We start from the raw sequence: 18,576 nt of genomic DNA, 5'->3' as shown, positions 1-18,576 counted from the left end.
CAAAATGGGTCAAAAGAAGGACTTGACAGGCTCAGAAAAGTCAAAAATAGTGAGATATCTTGCAGAGGGATGCAGCAGTCTCAAAATTGCAAAGCTTCTGAAGCGTGATCATCGAACAATCAAGCGTTTCATTCAAAATAGTCAACAGGGTCGCAAGAAGCGTGTGGAAAAACCAAGGCGCAAAATAACTGCCCATGAACTGAGAAAGGTCAAGCGTGCAGCTGCCAAGATGCCACTTGCCACCAGTTTGGCCATATTTCAGAGCTGCAACATCACTGGAGTGCCCAAAAGCACAAGGTGTGCAATACTCAGAGACATGGCCAAGGTAAGAAAGGCTGAAAGACGACCACCACTGAACAAGACACACAAGCTGAAACGTCAAGACTGGGCCAAGAAATATCTCAAGTCTGGTTTTTCTAAGGTTTTATGGACTGATGAAATGAGAGTGAGTCTTGATGGGCCAGATGGATGGGCCCGTGGCTCCAGTCCGACTCAGACGCCAGCAAGGTGGAGGTGGAGTACTGGTTTGGGCTGGTATCATCAAAGATGAGCTTGTGGGGCCTTGACATGGCCACTAACTAATGACATGGCCACCTTGTTCACCTGATCTGAACCCCATTGAGAACCTGTGGTCCATCATCAAATGTGAGATTTACAAGGAGGGAAAACAGTACACCTCTCTGAACAGTGTCTGGGAGGCTGTGGTTGCTGCTGCACGCAATGTTGATGGTGAACAGATCAAAACACTGACAGAATCCATGGATGGCAGGCTTTTGAGTGTCCTTGCAAAGAAAGGTGGCTATATTGGTCGCTGATTTGTTTTTGTTTTGTTTTTGAATGTCAGAAATGTATATTTGTGAATGTGGAGATGTTATATTGGTTTCACTGGTAAAAATAAATAATTGAAATGGGTATATATTTGTTTTTTGTTAAGTTGCCTAATAATTATGCACAGTAATAGTCACCTGCACACACAGATATCCCCCTAAAATAGCTAAAACTAAAAACTACTTCCAAAAACATTCAGCTTTGATATTAATGAGTTTTTTGGGTTCATTGAGAACATGGTTGTTGTTCAATAATAAAATTATTCCTCAAAAATACAACTTGCCTAATAATTCTGCACTCCCTGTAATTCACATAGCAACAGGCTGTCCATAAAATCACAGCAGAGGTCACAGCAACGTTATTGCGCAGGGAGGTTAACAAGTAGGCTGTGACCCTTGTATTCAGCCCAACATCTCCAGAGACACACTGAGATCAATACAGAGCACCAGTTTAAGAGGCTTCTCTCAGAATAATACACGAAGTTCAACTGGCTGAGGCCAGATTGTCCCTCAGGTTCTTTAAGTGTAGAAGAACAGACTGACCGTAAGAAATAAATGTACGATGATACACTGCAGACTCAGTCATTCATTCTGGAAAGAAAACAGGTTTCCATGGTAATGTTTCCCAAAGTTATTGCAATGAAATTTCAGGGGGGGGGAAAGAAACCCTCTGCTGCCCTCTAGGGGAGTTAAAGCAAAAGTACATGGGAATAAATGTAAAGATGGCCCTGCTTTCTTTATTTCACAAAAACAGAAGCTGTGGTAAACAGGATCAGAATCGGGGTCACATTTAGTAGCCAAAGAAAGCAAAGACACATACATCCTTTCCTGATGTACAGTAGAAACAAGATGAAGCACCATGAAACATGGAGCACATTAAAGAAACATCTATAAAGAGAGCATCAGCCTGCATTTACCAGTAATCATGTTCACAAGTTAAAGCCCCCATAACAATTACAAAATACACCAACCTGTCCCTGTTTACATGTACTAGTGCATCTCTAAAGACTGAAAATCAAGGTCCATGACTCTGGAGGAAGAGTTGGAAGCCAGAGAATGGATCCAAGGTGTTTGAAGATCCAATGGTCTGGGGATCCTCATCATCAGCTGGTGTTGGTGGCAGTTGGTTCACCCTTTTTAATCAAGTCCAAAGTCAACTTGTCTACTAGAGGATTTTAGAGCACTTCCCATTGCTGGCAGGCTTCATGAAGATTTTGTTTTTCCAGCAGGACTTAGCACCCTCCCACTGACCCAAACCTACTACCAAATATTTTACTGCTCATGGTTTTACTGCCCTTTACTGGCCAGCCAACTCTCCCGACCTGATCCCCACAGATAATATGAGAAGCATAGTCAAGAGGAAGATGAGAAACATCAAAATAGAGATGAGCTGAAGGCACCTATCAAAGCAACATAATAATAATTTCGTTTTTGGCTTATCTTGGGAAACATTCAAATCTTTTATAATAATCAGGCAGGCTGGTCTGAGTATTTCAGAGAAATCATCAAAGAAAATGGTCCAAGAAAGAGAAAATGTCCAGTGAGTGGGTGTTCTCTGATTGAAAATGCCTTGTTGATGCCAGATTTCATTATGACCAGTTTCTAGATGATAGGAAGCCAACAGTAACTCAAATAACCACTTCTTACAACGAAGCTAGGCAGAAGAGCACCTCTGAATACACAACATCAGGCTTACCAAAACTGAACAGCAGGAGATTGGAAACAAAAAAAAGTTGTCTTGTGATTCAGATCTGACTTTGACATAAACATCATAAAAACACCGATCATTCCTGCCTTGTATCAACAGTTCATGCTACTGCTGGTATTCTAGTGTATGGGGATAATATCTTGGCACACTGTAAACCCCTTAGCTGAGCATTGTATGAGTAATGATGCTGACCATGTCCATCCCTGTATGACCGCAGTGTAGCCATTTTGTGATGGCTGCTTCCTGTAGGATAACTTATCGTGTCACAAAACTCAAATAATATCAAACTGGTTTCTTGAACAAGGACAATGAGTTCACTGTACCCAAATGGCCTCAATCCAATAGAGCACTTTTGGGACTTGGTGTGAATAGATCACGGATGTGTAGCTGGTAAATCTGAAGCAACTGTGTGATGCTATGGACCAAAATCTCTGAGAAATGTTTTCAGAACTTTGTTGAATCAATGCCATGAAGAATTAAACCAGTTCTCATTAGTTAGTAGCAATGTGTACTTAGTGATGTGGGTGTATTTTCTGTTCATGATCAGTGTTTAAATGGTATATATATTTAGTAGGCTGTATGTGGGTCATGAGCTAAAAATGATGGCCTAGACTTTGTGCTTATTTAAAGGCAAGACTGGGTCTAGCAGACATAGTTCAGGGTTTAAATTACGCACCACACACGTTTCCTAAAAGTAATCTCATTTTGTGTCGCAACCATAAATGTTAATTTTATAAGCCACAGACAGACCAAGTTTAAGTCTCGAAATGGTTCTAAAATGCGAAAAACGTATTTATTCATTAATTTATTTGTGTGCTACCACGACGCCGTTAGGAACCCACCAAAACTATAAAGTTCTATTGGACAACCCCAAATCCATGAATTCGATTGGTCCATCTGTGTCCGTCTCCTTAAACGTCCCGACCTGAAACACGGGCACCTCGAAAGCGTGACCAGGTAGCTAGCCGTATTGCATAGCTTCTACTAACAAATATTTAAAATATAATAATAATAATATAGTACCAACATTTAGAATTTCTGGATTTTTTTGACCAACAGGAATGACACACTTTTGTTGTTAGCCCTCCTCGATTTGAAGGTAACTTCATACATCCTGACATGATGCTGTTGCTGCTAACTTGCTAACATTACCGTCTATCCAACCTTAGGATAGGATAATAATGCTCTTAAATTAGAGTATTCGCTTCTCCTTTAACCTTTACGTTACGCCGGCTGCTGCTGGTTATTTTCTGCGTTTTATGTTTGTATTGGTTAGGTGGAGTTCATAATTGCAAGCAGCTCGTTTAACGGTGCTCAGCTGTGAAAACCTTTACTATCTCTTAGCCTTTATTTGGCTTTTTATAAGACGCTAACGCTATTTTAAGTTTCAAAATCATTATATCAGGCTCAGAGTTCCGTATATGTACAACAATATTAGATTTCAATATATGCATTTGCGTCTATTAACACATTAGGGGAATAAAGTGCTGGTCACAAATCTACGACTTTCGTTTGTCCGTCCAGAGATTGAGCTTTAGCGAGATTGTTCATGTAGAGAAAGGGCTATTTTAAAAAACCCCATTGTGTGACAGTGTATTTGATGCACCGGCCCAACCTTTACTAAGCTTTTCTGATTGCTGATCCAATACTAGTGTTAAATGAATCATCACAATATTAAAGAAACTGCGATCCCGTCCTTATTTCTAGGCAGCATTAGGCTGGACTCGAACTCTTTCCTAAACCTCTCCAATAAGCAGGAAAAAAAACCTTCTAAGAATATTAATGAACGGAAGCGATATTTATTAATGAAATAATACGTAACACGAGGATCACGATACCATGAAAAAATAGCGAGGTAATATCTTATTTGTTTTTACCAGTATTATCTTTCCTGTGAAGCAAACTGGCCAAAAGAGACCCTCCCCAATGAGTAGTTTGCGCTTACAGTCTGCATCACATTAATAATAATAATAATAATTAATACTAATAAAATAATTACAGCAATCGAGCTGTTTGGGAACTTTAAATGGAAAGAATTTCTTTTTAACGTCCATCTGCAGCCTGGCATCAGCCACCCTCGCTCTTTCTAGCAGAGAGACTTGCAGCATTTAGAGGGAAGTGTAAAGAAGAACTCGTGCACTAAATTAATTATAGTTGTAGACACAAATGATTTTGTAATATAGATTTATAATATAAAATATAACTCTACTTATAAGTTGGCGTTCTTATAGATTAGCAGCTTATGCAGTAAATAACTTACAGTCGTGCACGGAAATTTTGGCAGTGCAGTTTTTTGTTTGTGTCACTTCAGTTTTTATTTAGATTCTTTTTTTGCATGTTTCTGTGATTTGGGAAAGAACAAAAACACGTGTTTCATATGTTTCAGTGACTTTTATTGGCAACAAAATCAAATTGATGCAAAAAAAATGTAAACTGTTGAACCACCTTCTTCATAACTTCTGGATTTCTCTGTGGCATGTTGGATATCGGCTTATGAGCCAAATCCTGACTGATGGCATTTCCTGCCTTATCAGTGCTTGAACTTGAAAGTTTTTTTTGGGCTTCTGCTTTTCCGCCCATGGTGAGTAAAGACTGACTAAAAATGTCTTTTAAAAAAACATCTTCTTCCATTGATCCAGAAGCAGTTTGGTGCTCCATGTCACTAGGCTAAATTGATGATGGGCTTGGAGATCATGAATTTAGCATTTTGGGTCCATGACCATGAAACTCTCCATACTGTAATCTGATCGAGAATCTGGGGCTAGTCCTGTTCTTTAAACAAATCGGATTTATTTGCCAATCAAAGTATTTAAAACTAATGACAATACTAATGACTGTTTTTCACTTTATCAAAGAGATCTAAAAAAAAAGAAATAAATCTAAATAATCAAAATAAAAAACTGACTTGTCAAAATGTATGCAACACAAATGTTGTGCCGAAACTTCTGGCCGTCACTACACTTTGTGAGCCAATACTAGTGGCCAATAAAAGTCTGATTTTCTGGTCTGATGTTTATTTTGGGCGGAACAAATGTTTTTTTGAATACTTAAATTTGATAAAGTCCAATGGTTCCTGAAAGCATCAACTCTGTGCTTTTTCAGTGATCTTCGGGGTCATTACACTAATCCCAGGCAGGGATACGATACTACTACTAATAAAAGTGCAGAGTCGCTGCTTTCAGGAACCACTGGAATTATTTCAATTGAGCAAATAGTTCAGGAGTTACACATGTTTGAAACCACCTGTCTGACGCCAGCGACGGGTTAGGCTTTAGAGGCTCAAACCTGTGAGTGGAAACTAAAGCTTTCATGTCAGTCGATTGATTTTCAGATGTGTCTCATTCGCACGTGGATGTCAGTTGTGTTGACCCGATTGTCTTCTTTTGTCCACAGCCATGTCTTTCCATCAGGATCGTGGGGGTCCCCGGGGAGGAGTGCCTCCTGGCCAGCACGGTGCCAACCAGAACTACAGACCCACCAACATAAGGCCGCCCCCTCCCCAGCCTCCAGTTCCTTCCTACCGTTACGATTCGCAGACTGCCCCCTACATGCCTCCACACCCTGACTTCATGCAGTATCCACCACCAGTTCAATCCCAAACTTCCAATTCTCTTAACCAGTGCCCAGTGCGCCCACCTTTCTCGAAGCCCCCCACCCGACAAGGCTTCCCTGAACCGCCACCTAACTTTCCACCTCCTCCCTTACCCGGCTCCGCAGGTGGTCCCGCTCCAAGGGCGCAGGTGTCTGCTCAAAATGCCTACCACCCTTACATGATGCCTCCTGTGCCCCCACCGCCGCTACCACACCCCCCAATGCCTCCCCCCATGGCCTCTCAATCAATGAACTACCACGCTCCGTACTCCATGAACTACCCCCATCCTCCTCACCCTCCATTCCCTCCTCCTACCTTCAGCTCCAGCTACACCCAAAGCAACACCCAGTTTCAAGCAGACCACAGCATCAGGCATGGGGGGCAGTACAAGTACGAGAAGCCCATGGACAGCAGGAGGTCCCCAGAAAGAGGGTATCGGCACGATGATCACAGGCGGAAGTGCTTTGGCTATGGAGGCCACGGCGACAGGCACAAAATGGAATTTCCTGGAGAGAGGAAGGACCGCGGGAGAAGTCCAGACAGGCGCAGCAGGCAAGAGGGTGGGCGGTATAGGTCTGAATACGACAGAGGCCGGACTCCCCCCAGACACAGGAGCAGGGATCGCAGCAGGTACACAGACGACGCTCTGCCAAATGAAATCAATCAGTGAAATGATTTCCTTTTAACTGCTCTGTCTGTTCACAGAGAGCGGTATCGCCACAGAGACAGTCGGAGATCCCAGTCACCCGACAGGCACAGAAAGAGGCCTCGAAGGTACACGTGTTGCTTTGTTTGGCTTAATGCAGCTGTTGTGAAATAGCACTCATCGATAAACCTTTTAAATCTGTAATAGACAAAGTTTAAGGTCACAAAGAAAAATCCTTGGTTTTGAAAGAAAAGCGTTCATAGTTGTTTTTTAACCAGCATTTCACACATCAGTACAGAAGATGTTTTCAGATTATATAGAGAGAAGAAATTATACTTTTTCTTTCCCTGAATCATAGAAAAAAATCTCTGCCATTGCTTTACTTCCTGTTTTGACTTCTTTTGCTTCTACTCTGCAACCAGGGCAGTGACGTTAAACCAAGCTGTAGTTTAGTCGATTGACTCAAGCATCAACCTTTGTGGCTCCATTATAGTCTCTAAATGGCAATTGGGACAATTTGGAAAATTACCAAAAGAAAGTAGCTGTCATGCAAATATGTTGACTACTCTCTTTATAATCGGCACATTTTAGTTACGGTGGATTTATTTTATGGAGCAGTAAGTTGAGGATTTCTGAGCCTTCTGTTTATCAGACAAGAGACTTTGGTCTACTGGCATTGTTCAGTTTTGCACTGTAGCCTCCTAAGTTGTCTTTCCACAGTAGTTAAAGCTGGATTGTGCCCAAGTGAGAAGTTCGAAGTGCACACCCTTGTATGAAATACATGATTTCCTCAGGGATTAATAAAGTACTCGGATTCTGAAATCTTTAGAACAAGAGTTTGCTTTTTTGGGGGGGGTTGTTTTCTGAGGAGAGGCAGGTGCAGCAGTGACTAAGCAAGAAATAGTTTTTATTTAAACTATTTAAAAAGAGTTTAAATATCTAAGGTTAGGGCTGTGCGATATGAACAAAATCTCATATCCCGATATAAGACATCTATCGCAGCTCGACTTGCAGGAAGTGTTTCCAGCTGCGCGTCATGTACCTGGAGTCGAGTGTTTTAACAGATGCATGAAACTATACATTTTTAGACATAAGTTGTATGTATTTACACAGCGTGCTGCGGGGAAAAGCCTGTTCTAACGTTTGAGTCTAAGGTTTATTTTTTAGCACCTGACGGCTCTTTTTGCTTCTCATCTGTAAATACTCTGCATACTCTTTCACGTGATTCACTTTATTTTGAAAAGTCTCAACAGGATCTTGAGCTTTATTGTGAAAGGTTTATGTAGAAAATAAACAAGCAGACACGCATGGTTTTACCGTCGTTGTTGCTAACAACAACGCATAAAAACAGGCGCTTGTCCGTCCGTAGTGTGGTTATATTAAATATAAGATAAAGAGAGAACTTTAAGAAATTAATATAGCCACTACAGTGACCTTTAAAACGATGAAAAAATATTACCGTAAACAGTTTATTTTACGACACCACAAAACAAACGATTGCGTAATAGGAAATGATAGACGTTTTTATATCGTCATCCGATACATATCGTTATATCGAACAGCCCTACCTAAGATTTCAAAGGAAGAGACTGCACAAGAGAGGTGAAGGAAGGGCTGAGTGGATAGAGGTGATTTGCAACAGAAGGATGGCAGCAAAAGTAAAGGGGAGTTTTACAAGATGACAAAAAGACAGAGAGCAGAGCTGAAGATGCTCAGATTTTCATTGGGAGTGACCAGAATAGACAGGATTAGAAATGAGTGTATCAGAGGGACCGCTCGGGTTGAGCGGTTTGGTAGGCTCACAGGGTTTGGACTTGTGCAGAGGAGGGAAAGTGGATATACTGGACACAGGATGTTGAAGATGGAGCTGTCAAGCAGGAGGAAAAGAGACAGACCTCAGTAAAGATTCATGGATATCTACTTTAAATCAAAGTCATGATATCTAAGATCAAAACCTGAAGGCACCATACTGGTAATGAATCGTGTCAAAAACCTCTGTGGCAGAAAAAACTGTGGTTTCTTGAGCAGTGGCTCTATTTAGACAGAGGTCATTTTTCAAGCAAAGGAAAGTAGTATCATATAAACAGTTTAACTTATTCATTTCTTGCCGTTTTCTAGTATTTTAGTATTAATATATTTTCTTTGATATAATGAGCAAGTGTAAACATGAGACCTCAACTCAGATTTATCCTCATGTCTCATGTTGACTTTTCCTTTTCGTATGTAGCCGGTCAACGAGCAGAGACAGGAAACGTGGTCGCTGGGAGGAGGAGAGGGACAGGAGGTCAGAGAGCTCCTCGGGGCTGAGCAGAGAGCGCAGCTTCTCCGCCATAAGGAGCAGAGACTCTGATGAAGCCTTCAGCGACAGAGACCGAGAGCGGGAGAGAGAGAGGGAACGGGACAGGGAGCGAGAAAAAGTGAAGGAGAAGGGCGATGACGAGAAAGAAGAGGAAGACCTGCTGAAACCTGCCTGGATTCGGTGCACCCACGCAGAGAACTACTATTCCAATGACCCCATGGACCAAGTGGTACTGTTATCTTTCTTTTTTCATAAAGCTAACATTTGCTAAATTCCTGATTTGTAACTCTAACAATATATTTGTCTTTCTTGCCTGAACAAGGGGACAGTAGTTCAGTGGTTATAATACATTCTTAAAAGGAAACTTTGCGAATCTTCTTTCTGTCATTACATTAATTTTGTTTTAAAGAATAGCTTTTGAAAGATGTGCCCACCCCAAGTAGGCTTGCAACACACTAATAACAAGAAACCAGAGCAAAAGGAGTACCATAAATTATAAATACTTAAGAAATAATTTGACCTGCTGTCCTTTCTAAGCTTTAGAAACCAGTTCAATAAGCTTATCAACACCAAAACTATTAAATACCCATTTTATTCTGTCATCATTGCCACACCATCCATCTGTCTATTTTCTGTTGGTTGGACCATAGGGTCTAAGCAGTCTAAGCAGATAAGCTCAGCCCTTCTCCCCACTGGCCACCTCCTCCTGTTCAGACCGAGCAAGCCGTTTCCCTCTGGTTCATACTGTTCCCAGTAGAAAAAGGTAGTCCCCAGTTGCAGCACTTTCCAGCACCCCACCCAGTGTCTTTAAGAAGGCCGGCTTCCCTGGACGTTTGTTCACAGCATACACGAGGGTAAACCCACAGTTTCTCACTGAGGACGACTACAGACTGGAACAGAGTCCAGCCCCTTTCCAGAGGACCTGTTCCATAGCTCAAGCTGTCCATTGAAGTGAGTCAGACTATATCTAGCCGGTATCTCTAAACCTCACGCACTAAGGCTGAGTCAAACAAATGATGAACGCACAGAGATGTGGTGCAGAATATGCCGTGAAAATGCCACTCTAGCGGACAAAAACAGTGCCTTTCATATGTACGCTAACGCTCGTTGCAACTTATCTGGTGCGCGTCTTTTATTTTGACAGCGAATGCTCACCTGCGGACCACTTATGTGCACCCCTGCATATATCGATACATTCCATATCCTCTTGAAGACCCAACATAGCAGAACATTTATGAACACCTAAAAAAAGCGTGCATATCTGTAGTTATGCACTTACATGTGTTGTGAGTAAATAAAGTACCATAGATCTTTATGTATTTTTACTTCGTATATTTACTTGTGATACTTTTTGGATTGGTGGCTTTGTAGCAGTATATTTTTCAGTCAGTTAAGCTGACACTCAAATAACATCTCATTGCCACTTTTTCTTCTTTTAGCAAATCCTTCTCAAATGCTTTTCTGAAGTCTTTGGATCTTTTAGATACTGACACCTACTTTTTCTCCTCTCTCCTCGCTGACCTTTATCCGTAGTCTCAAATGCTTGGTGTCCTCAGCTCCTTTCTCTCCCCACATATTACACATTCTGGCAGACACTTGACCTGTCCTTAAAGGAAAACTGAAGTGATATTAAATGTCAAGCGGGAACCCAACTTTACTTGTAAGCATCCTTCACAAACAGATTTAGCTCTCCTGTGTCTCTGTTATGACAGAGAGGATGTTACCTTTGGGTGTCAATTACTGTAGCTGTGCCAGATGTGTGTAGAACTACACTTACACTTTGATTACACTTCACAGTGGTCCAAGCTTTGTAATAATTTAAGATACATTTCTATTGGAAAGCAGATCATTTTCTCTTTTAAAGGCATAAGTATGTTTTGCAGTTTTGTTTGTGACATTGTTATAACACCCAACATCACATTTTGTCTCGATCAATAGACTGTTAGTGTGAGTATATTAAAGAAACTCAAATATAGTTGTGCTTAAGTTTTAAAAAGTCAGTGTGCATCCTGGAGGCCTGTGGGTTTGAGACTGACCGTGTAATCCCAGAATCCTCCTGATTAGAGTCCAGCTGGGGTTCTTTGTTGCATGTCATCCCCTCTGGCTCAGTCCTCATTTCCTCTTTGCTCAGAACCGTCTCCAGGGAAAGCATAAAAAGAACACACAAAAGTAAACATAGTTTTAGTTCTGGCAGCCCACAAAATCAAGCTCAGCTACAATCCCACCAGACCAGCTCATCTCATCTCAATGCCAACCTTCATCAGCTGGTGCATCCTGTCAGCACGTCTTGTATAGAGTGCACAGTCTAAAATTCAACTGACAGAATAGTCTGATATTTCTATGTGATTTTATTATATTTTTAATAATAAAAAGGTTTCCTTCCATTAGTTGTCATTGTTCTCCTACAACTTTACATCCATCTGCACATCCATCCATTTTCTGCTGTTTCTGAGGGTTTGGGTTGTGGGGGCAGGAGTCTGAGTAAGATGCCCAGGCCTTCATCTTCCCAGCCACCTCCTCCATCTTTTCTGGGCAATATTGCGGCATTTTTAAGCCAGCATAGAGATGTGATTCTCCAGTGTGTCCTGGGTCTGCCCCAAAACACCTACACTGGGAGGTCCTCAGTGGGCGTTTACATCAAATGGCCAAACTGGCTCCTTTCAATGTGGAGCACTAGCAGTTCTACTTCAAGCCCTTCAGCCTGTCTCTATGGCAGGAGCAGACATATGGAGGAAGCTCGTGTCCACCGCTTATTCCATAATCTGATTCGTTTGGTCTCTATCTAAAGCTCTTGGCTATAGGCGAGAGTAAAATGTAGAATTTTAACCAATAGCTTTCACGGCCTGCTCTCTTTTCAATACAACAAACCAATACCTCAACTTGGGGCAGCAGCTCCACACTTTTCCAGTTGAGAACCATGATCTCAGACTTGGAGGTCCTAATTCTCATCCCGTCTGCTCTACACTTGGCTACAGTCTGTTACAGTATGAAGTGGAGGTCCACTCACAATGATGCCAATAGAACCACATCATCTACAAAACAGGGCAAATGATCCAGAGACCACCAAACAGCATTTCATATGAACTGGCCCATTGGTATAATATTTAATGGAAAGATATCACCCCAACCGGTTGCGGCAGATGTCCACCCCTCCCTGAGCCTGGTTTTGCCCACTGTCACCAAAGTGCTTGCTCATACGGGGTCATATGATGGGTTTTTCTCTGTATGTATTATTGTAGGACCTACCTTACAATATAAAGCGACTCGAGGCGACTGGTGTTGTGATTTAGCGCTGTATAAATAGTTTACAGTATAAACACAGTCAGTGTATCACTATAAAATATACAGGAATACTTGTATGACTACCACCCCAACCTCAGTTCTTTTAGATTAGGTTGCTTGAGGGTTAATTAGAGATGCATTATCTTAGGTTTCACTTAGGAGTGGGAGCTACATGAGGCATACTGCACTATAAATAATAATAATAATAATCAATGAGCACAGGAGGAAATTATAATCTTCTTTCGACTAAAGTGGCTCTGACTGAAATATCCATTAAATATTAAAATGTTAGTTTGACTAAAAGATCCTGGAATCCTTTCTCAGTCTACAACTTTTCCATTTAACTTTCAGCAGTTGAGCAAACTTGGCTTGTTGCATTTGAACTGCTGTATTTCAGGGAGACTCTACAGTGGTGGGAACGAGTAAACTGCGTGATCTGTACGAGCGCTTTGAGGAAGAGCTGGGAAACAGACAGGAGCGAGCCAAGGCTGCTCGACCCAAATGGGAGCCGCCCAAGACCAAACTGGACGAGGACCCAGGTTAGTTGTGCTATTTTTATATTTTAGCTTTAACCTCAGTCTTTAAACTTAATTCTGTAAAGGAGACCTATTATGCTCATTTCAAGCTCCACATTTTGTTCTGATTGGCTGCCCTTTGTCAGAGGAAGATTTGAACAGCAAGTAGGCGGGGCTTATTTACCTGAGATGGCCATATAAGGAATTTCCTATCTAAATGACATCATATAGGGCCAAGAGTATAAAAAAACTTGCTGAAACTGAGTGTTTAGAGCCATCTAAGACAGAGAATTTTACATACACTGCCCTCATCATTTGTAACTGGAAATGTTTAATATCTGCTGTTGTGACTGTATGTATGTATGATCGTCTTTAAATAAACCCTTGGCCTGCACATACTTGTGTTACCAAATAAAAGCCATCAGCTAAAACATCTGTTGACAACCTTTTTTATTGATATGGGGAAAAAAAGCTTGCTATCTTCTCAGCAGTGCATTGGGGCGAGACAGAGATTAAGTTATGTTTCTGATTTTATCTGCAGGGCTGTCAGCCCGATTGTCTATTTCACCAGCGCAATAATATAAATCTCACTCAGGGAGATCCAATTTGCTAAATATGCTGCTCCGGGCGCCGACTTCACAATCAAACACTCGAGTTAAAGTGCTGATAAGAATTAAAGACTCTGCTTAGCTAAGGGCCACAAACCATTCAGCAGAATGGTAATTATAATCCTCATTTTGGTTTGAGGTTTGTTTTCGGTGAGGGAGAATGACAAGTGAGAGAGGAGGAGAGAAAACACAAGTGCCAGATGTCAACTTTGGCAAGTGCACCCTGCTTTTAATCTCACGGATGCATTAAAGTCTGCAACTGGCATGAAAATTGGAAATTGTTATGAACAACAGTGTTTAGACAACGAAACCACCACAGTTAGCTGTTAGTCATGCTAAACTATATTTGTTTGCATAATGAAAGATTAAGCAAGTGCAAATTGGGTAACAGATCTTAAGGTTTGCTGTGTCATCTACACAGCCAGGGTGAGTATTCCTCCTCAAGAGTTGGCAGAGCCCGAGCGCGCAGTTTTAAAGCATTTTGACAGATTACTTTACTTTGACTCTGCCTTGTGAGTGTAATACTTTGCGAGGGCACAGCTGAGCAGAGGAGCTTAACCACTCGACCAGCTCCGGCTCGCCGAATTAGTTTTAATCGTTAGCCGCGTAGCATTCGCATGATTAAAGACCTTCTTGCACTGTGGTTTCAGATGACAGCAGCAGCGACTCAGACTGTGAGTCAGAAGGCGAAGGAACCACCTGCTCCAGCAGCTCTGACTCAGAGGTTTTTGATGTCATCGCTGAGATCAAAAGGAAGAAAGCTCACCCCGACCGGCTGCACGAGGAGCTCTGGTACAATGACCCCGGGGAGGTTAGTGTGTCTTAACAAAAGGATGCCGAGGATAGATTGTTCTATCTTCTGTGTATGCCTCTTGAATTCATGCCCGACAAAGTATTAAATCATACGGAATATCTCAATCTGAAAGCATTCCTGAAATACTGGAAGACATACTGTCGATGTGAGAACAATAAGGCAGCTGCACAGGCAGGCTGAAACCTTTAACCAAAACATTTGGTTTTTTGACAACAGCTGACTTTATATTCATTTTTGAATCAATGATTTTAAAAGTTAAAGTAAATCAATCAAATAACATTTTTTTTTTACACGTGCAGAACTTTCAAAGACATCACCCCGCAGAGAAACAAGTGAGAATGCAGATGTCCCCTGCAGCCAGAACAGACATTAAATGGTCCTTAACCTGCCAGCTCTCTAGATCAAAGTCCTTGTGATTTATGCCTATGTGATAACTGATGATGTTAACTCTCCTGCCCCCCCCTGTACTCTCTACCCAGGAAGAACCCTCTCCAAAACCAAACAGACTATTTCCAGCACTTAGATGTAATCTGATGTGCTGGCTCCTGCTGTGCAATGTGAAATTGACTTGATACTGGCCCTGCATTGTGAATAAAAGCAGGAAAACTGCAGAGACCTCACTTTGCATTAGACCAGAGACATTATAAGAAAAGCACTCAAGTAATCCTGAATTAAAACCTCAAGCAGAATTTTGCATCAGCAAAATATGACTTTGCAATCTCAGTTTTTTTTTCTAATCTGTCAGATTTAACTAAGTCTACACATACGTTTATGTATGTCTCACTTAACGAAATAAATTCATCAGACAACATAAATAATATATTATATTTTTTAGGAAATAACAGTAATTTAGTTTTAATATCACACTTCCATATTTTAGTTACTAAATGTGTGAATTACTAAGTTATTATTGGTGTTTTTCCTCCATTTAACTGATATTTATTTATATAAAAAGATTGAATATCCAATCCATGAGCCATCGTCACAATACTCAGAGGTCAGACTCCACCTGGTTTTGATCTTGGCCTTCATTGATCTCAGTGACACACTTTTATGTGTGTTTCGACCAGTTGTCATAATCCGTGCACAGACATCGAAGCATGTCAAACACCTGCCAAACCACTGTTTTTATGGTGCCGTAACACTAGGTGTCTCCAACAACACATTTTCCTGACACACGCACTCGCAGTTCCACACAGGCTGGACCCGTTTTGCTTGTAGAAGTCTATCAATTCTTTGTGGCATAAATTCAACAAGGTGCTCAAAACATTCCTCAGATTTTGATGTATATTTACATGATGGCATCACACAGTTGCTGCAGAGTTTTTGGTGGCACATGCGTGATGTGAAACCCCCATTCCACCACAGCTCTATTAGATGGAGATCTGGTGACTGTGGAGGACATTTGAGTACACTGTTGTTTTCAAGAAACCAGTTTGAGAGGATCTCAGCTTTGTGACATGACACATTATGTTGCTGAAAGCAGCCATAAGAAGGTGGGTACACTGTGGTCATCATGGGATACCAAGAAAATATCCCACACACTAGTACACCACCACCACCACCCTGAACTGAAACAAGGGAAGATGGATCCATGCTTTCCTGTTTCATTCAATTTAGAATCGTCCAAATGTCGCAGCAGAAATCGAGATTCATCGGGCTAGACAGCGTTTTTACAGTCTTCTGTTGTCTAACTTTGATGAGTCTGTATGAATTGTAGCCTTAGTTTCCTGCTCGTCGCTGACAGGAGCGGGGCACCTGGTGTGGGCTTCTGCTGCTGTAGCCCATCTGCTTCAAGGTTCGACATGTGCTCTTCTGAAAACGTTGGTTAAAAGGAGTCGTTATTTAAGTTATTGATGTACTCTTGTCAACTCACTGAGCTGCTGCTCAGTGGATAGTTAGTCTGTTGAGACCATTCTCTGTAAACACTGTAGGTGGTCGTTAGGGCTGCACGATTTTGCATAAAATGAGAATCACGATTTTTTGGCTTAGAATTGAGATCACGATTCTCTCACGATTCTCTTTTCCAGTATAAATATTTATTGCACTTATTAACTGCACATCAACTTCGTAACAGTTGAGACTGAACATAAAAATAATAAATAAACATAAAAACAACAAATGTCTCACGTTTTGTTGTTGCCGCAAAATGTTGTACTGCTTGAAATTCCGTTTCCACCGTTGCTCGATGCTGCGTGTATAGAGCAGGTAGTGCAACAATAGAAAAATAGTTGCGGGACGGCACTGTGTAGCGTTTGTCTAGGGTGTTGATCATTTTCCTAAATCCCTCGTTTTGCACAGTGTTGATGGGAGCCATATCTTTGGTCAGGTGATAAGTAATAGCCTCCGTAATTTCTTTGTGCCTGCGGGAGTTCGATGGGTATAGGGAAGCGCTGTATAAGGTTCCCGTTATTGATGTTTGGGTGGTTGACCGGGACTGATTTTCTCCTGTCACTTTCTCGTCATCCCTGACGTGCTCTCCCTAGTTTTTCCCTGCTAATTTTAGCATCACACGGCACAGCTTCTGTATCACGTGGTATAAGGCTCCGCCCTTGTCATTTGTTGAGCAGGAAGAGTGAGCGCTTGTTTTCATGCAGAGTATGTCCCGGATCAAAATGTGGTACAATCGTCGTCGTCTTTTTTTTTTTTTGTTTTTTTTTTGTTTTGTTTGTTGAAATCTTGTCTGAAATGAGATCGCCCATAGTATGAATGTCGCATTTTCTAAGATTTTCGTGCAGCCTGGTCTTGTAATCCCTTCCGCAGTTTCTGGTCTTGAACCATGTCACGACCCTTGAGGACATGTCCCTAAGTGCACCACGTCTCAACGCTCTAAGTTGACAGCTGAGTTGCTGCCATCTCTTATATACCATATAAAGTTACCTGTGAGAGTATATAGTAGTTTTAAGACAGTAGATAAACTGCTGTCCAGTAAAGCCTGACTTATTTCTGCCACGTGTATTACAACAGCATGGCTCTGTAATTAAAGAGTAGAAGAAGAACGAGTAGAAGAAAGCTTGTCAAAAAGGCTGTAGGGCATCCATATGATCATTGCACCTTTTGTCCAGTATTCATCTGTGTTAGATCCACATAGGTAAAATAAATACTGACTTTAAATAATCCAATAAAGAAGAAAGAAACCGTACCAGCTGTGCTGTTGGACCTGAGGATAATCTGCACATTACTTAACTCCACAACAGACTTCAACTCGATAAGACTGCAAAAAACATTTCAAAAAAGCAGAATGTAAGAGTTGATTGTTGTGGCCATAAATATCTAGTGTAGCTACAGTAAGGACTCCATTTCTTCCCTGTTGGCTTCTAAAGTCTTTTTGTAAATATCTGAAACCACTAACAGCACATACAACCAAAGTCCTTCTATAAAGAAGTCTTCAAACTCAGCAGCCAGCAGAGCCTCTGGGCATTTATTTTGAAGCTGCTGTCTACATAAATGTGAAAAGAGCCATAACTTTTATTTCAGTGGGACATAAAAAAACACATATATAGACTCGCCAGCCAAATCTAACAATCTGCTTTTCCACCTGCAGGTTGGACTTCTAGTATCCACAGAAAAAGTAACACAATCCTACGGCTTCATTAGTGGCTCAATCCAGGCACCAGAGCACTGGACAATGCCACGCTAATTCATGTTTTGAATACACCTAGCTACATCTTTACTGCAAGGGAAATTACTGATGTGTGAATAAGTCTGCCACCAACCACTTGAAACTGCCGTGACCCTCGTGTCAATGGAACGTGGTTGGTTCACAGGTTTCCTGGTTTGGGTCTTTATTGGCTTTTTGGTTGCGGTGACAGCACAGCCGACTTTCACATTTTAGGTATTCTGGGTATTGTTGTCTCGTCTCTATGTCAGTTGCGCGCTTCCTCTTTCTGCTTTGAATAAATGTCATTTCCACTTGATGGAAAGACGGTGTGTAATAAAGTTATAGGCCAGCAGTTTTATTGTGAGGATATGTATTGCGGAGACAATGTCACAAAGTGAAGTTTAAAAAGTCAAAACTTCAAACTGCAGCAAAGAAATAAAGGTCAGGAGTCTGCAGTTTAGAGATGTAAAATGTTGAGCAGCCCCTGTGTTATACATGGCAAGTGAAGCAGTTCTGTCTGATTTACGTATTTTCTTTCTGTCCAGATGAATGATGGTCCCCTGTGTAAGTGCAGTGCCAAGGCCAGACGTACAGGGATCCGCCACAGCATCTACCCGGGGGAAGAGGTATGACACGCCATGAATAAATCACCCTTTCATAACCTTGAAGTTGTGCCACGCGGGG

The 18,576-nt window shown here is 41.5% G+C and overlaps 1 protein-coding gene across 5 annotated transcripts in view; it reads left to right on the top strand.

Annotated features, from left to right (window-relative positions):
* The first annotated feature begins 3,414 nt into the window (after positions 1-3,414).
* The window catches only part of drosha (drosha ribonuclease III), a 134,690-nt gene continuing 119,528 nt past the window's right edge, over positions 3,415-18,576 (top strand). For 3 of the 5 annotated variants that reach the window (XM_040044227.1, XM_040044230.1, XM_040044231.1), the window contains exons 1-7: positions 3,499-3,634; positions 5,929-6,757; positions 6,833-6,901; positions 9,001-9,301; positions 12,752-12,893; positions 14,128-14,288; positions 18,438-18,518. In XM_040044227.1, the coding sequence (XP_039900161.1) occupies positions 5,931-6,757; positions 6,833-6,901; positions 9,001-9,301; positions 12,752-12,893; positions 14,128-14,288; positions 18,438-18,518 (1,581 nt within the window). In that variant the 5' untranslated portion in view covers positions 3,499-3,634; positions 5,929-5,930. The other 2 variants (XM_040044228.1, XM_040044229.1) reach the window with 2 other exon arrangements.

This window comes from Simochromis diagramma, unplaced genomic scaffold, assembly GCF_900408965.1.
Source record: "Simochromis diagramma unplaced genomic scaffold, fSimDia1.1 OVJJ01000602.1, whole genome shotgun sequence".
NCBI lineage: Eukaryota > Metazoa > Chordata > Actinopteri > Cichliformes > Cichlidae > Simochromis > Simochromis diagramma.
This window is presented reverse-complemented; position numbering and strand designations above follow the sequence as displayed.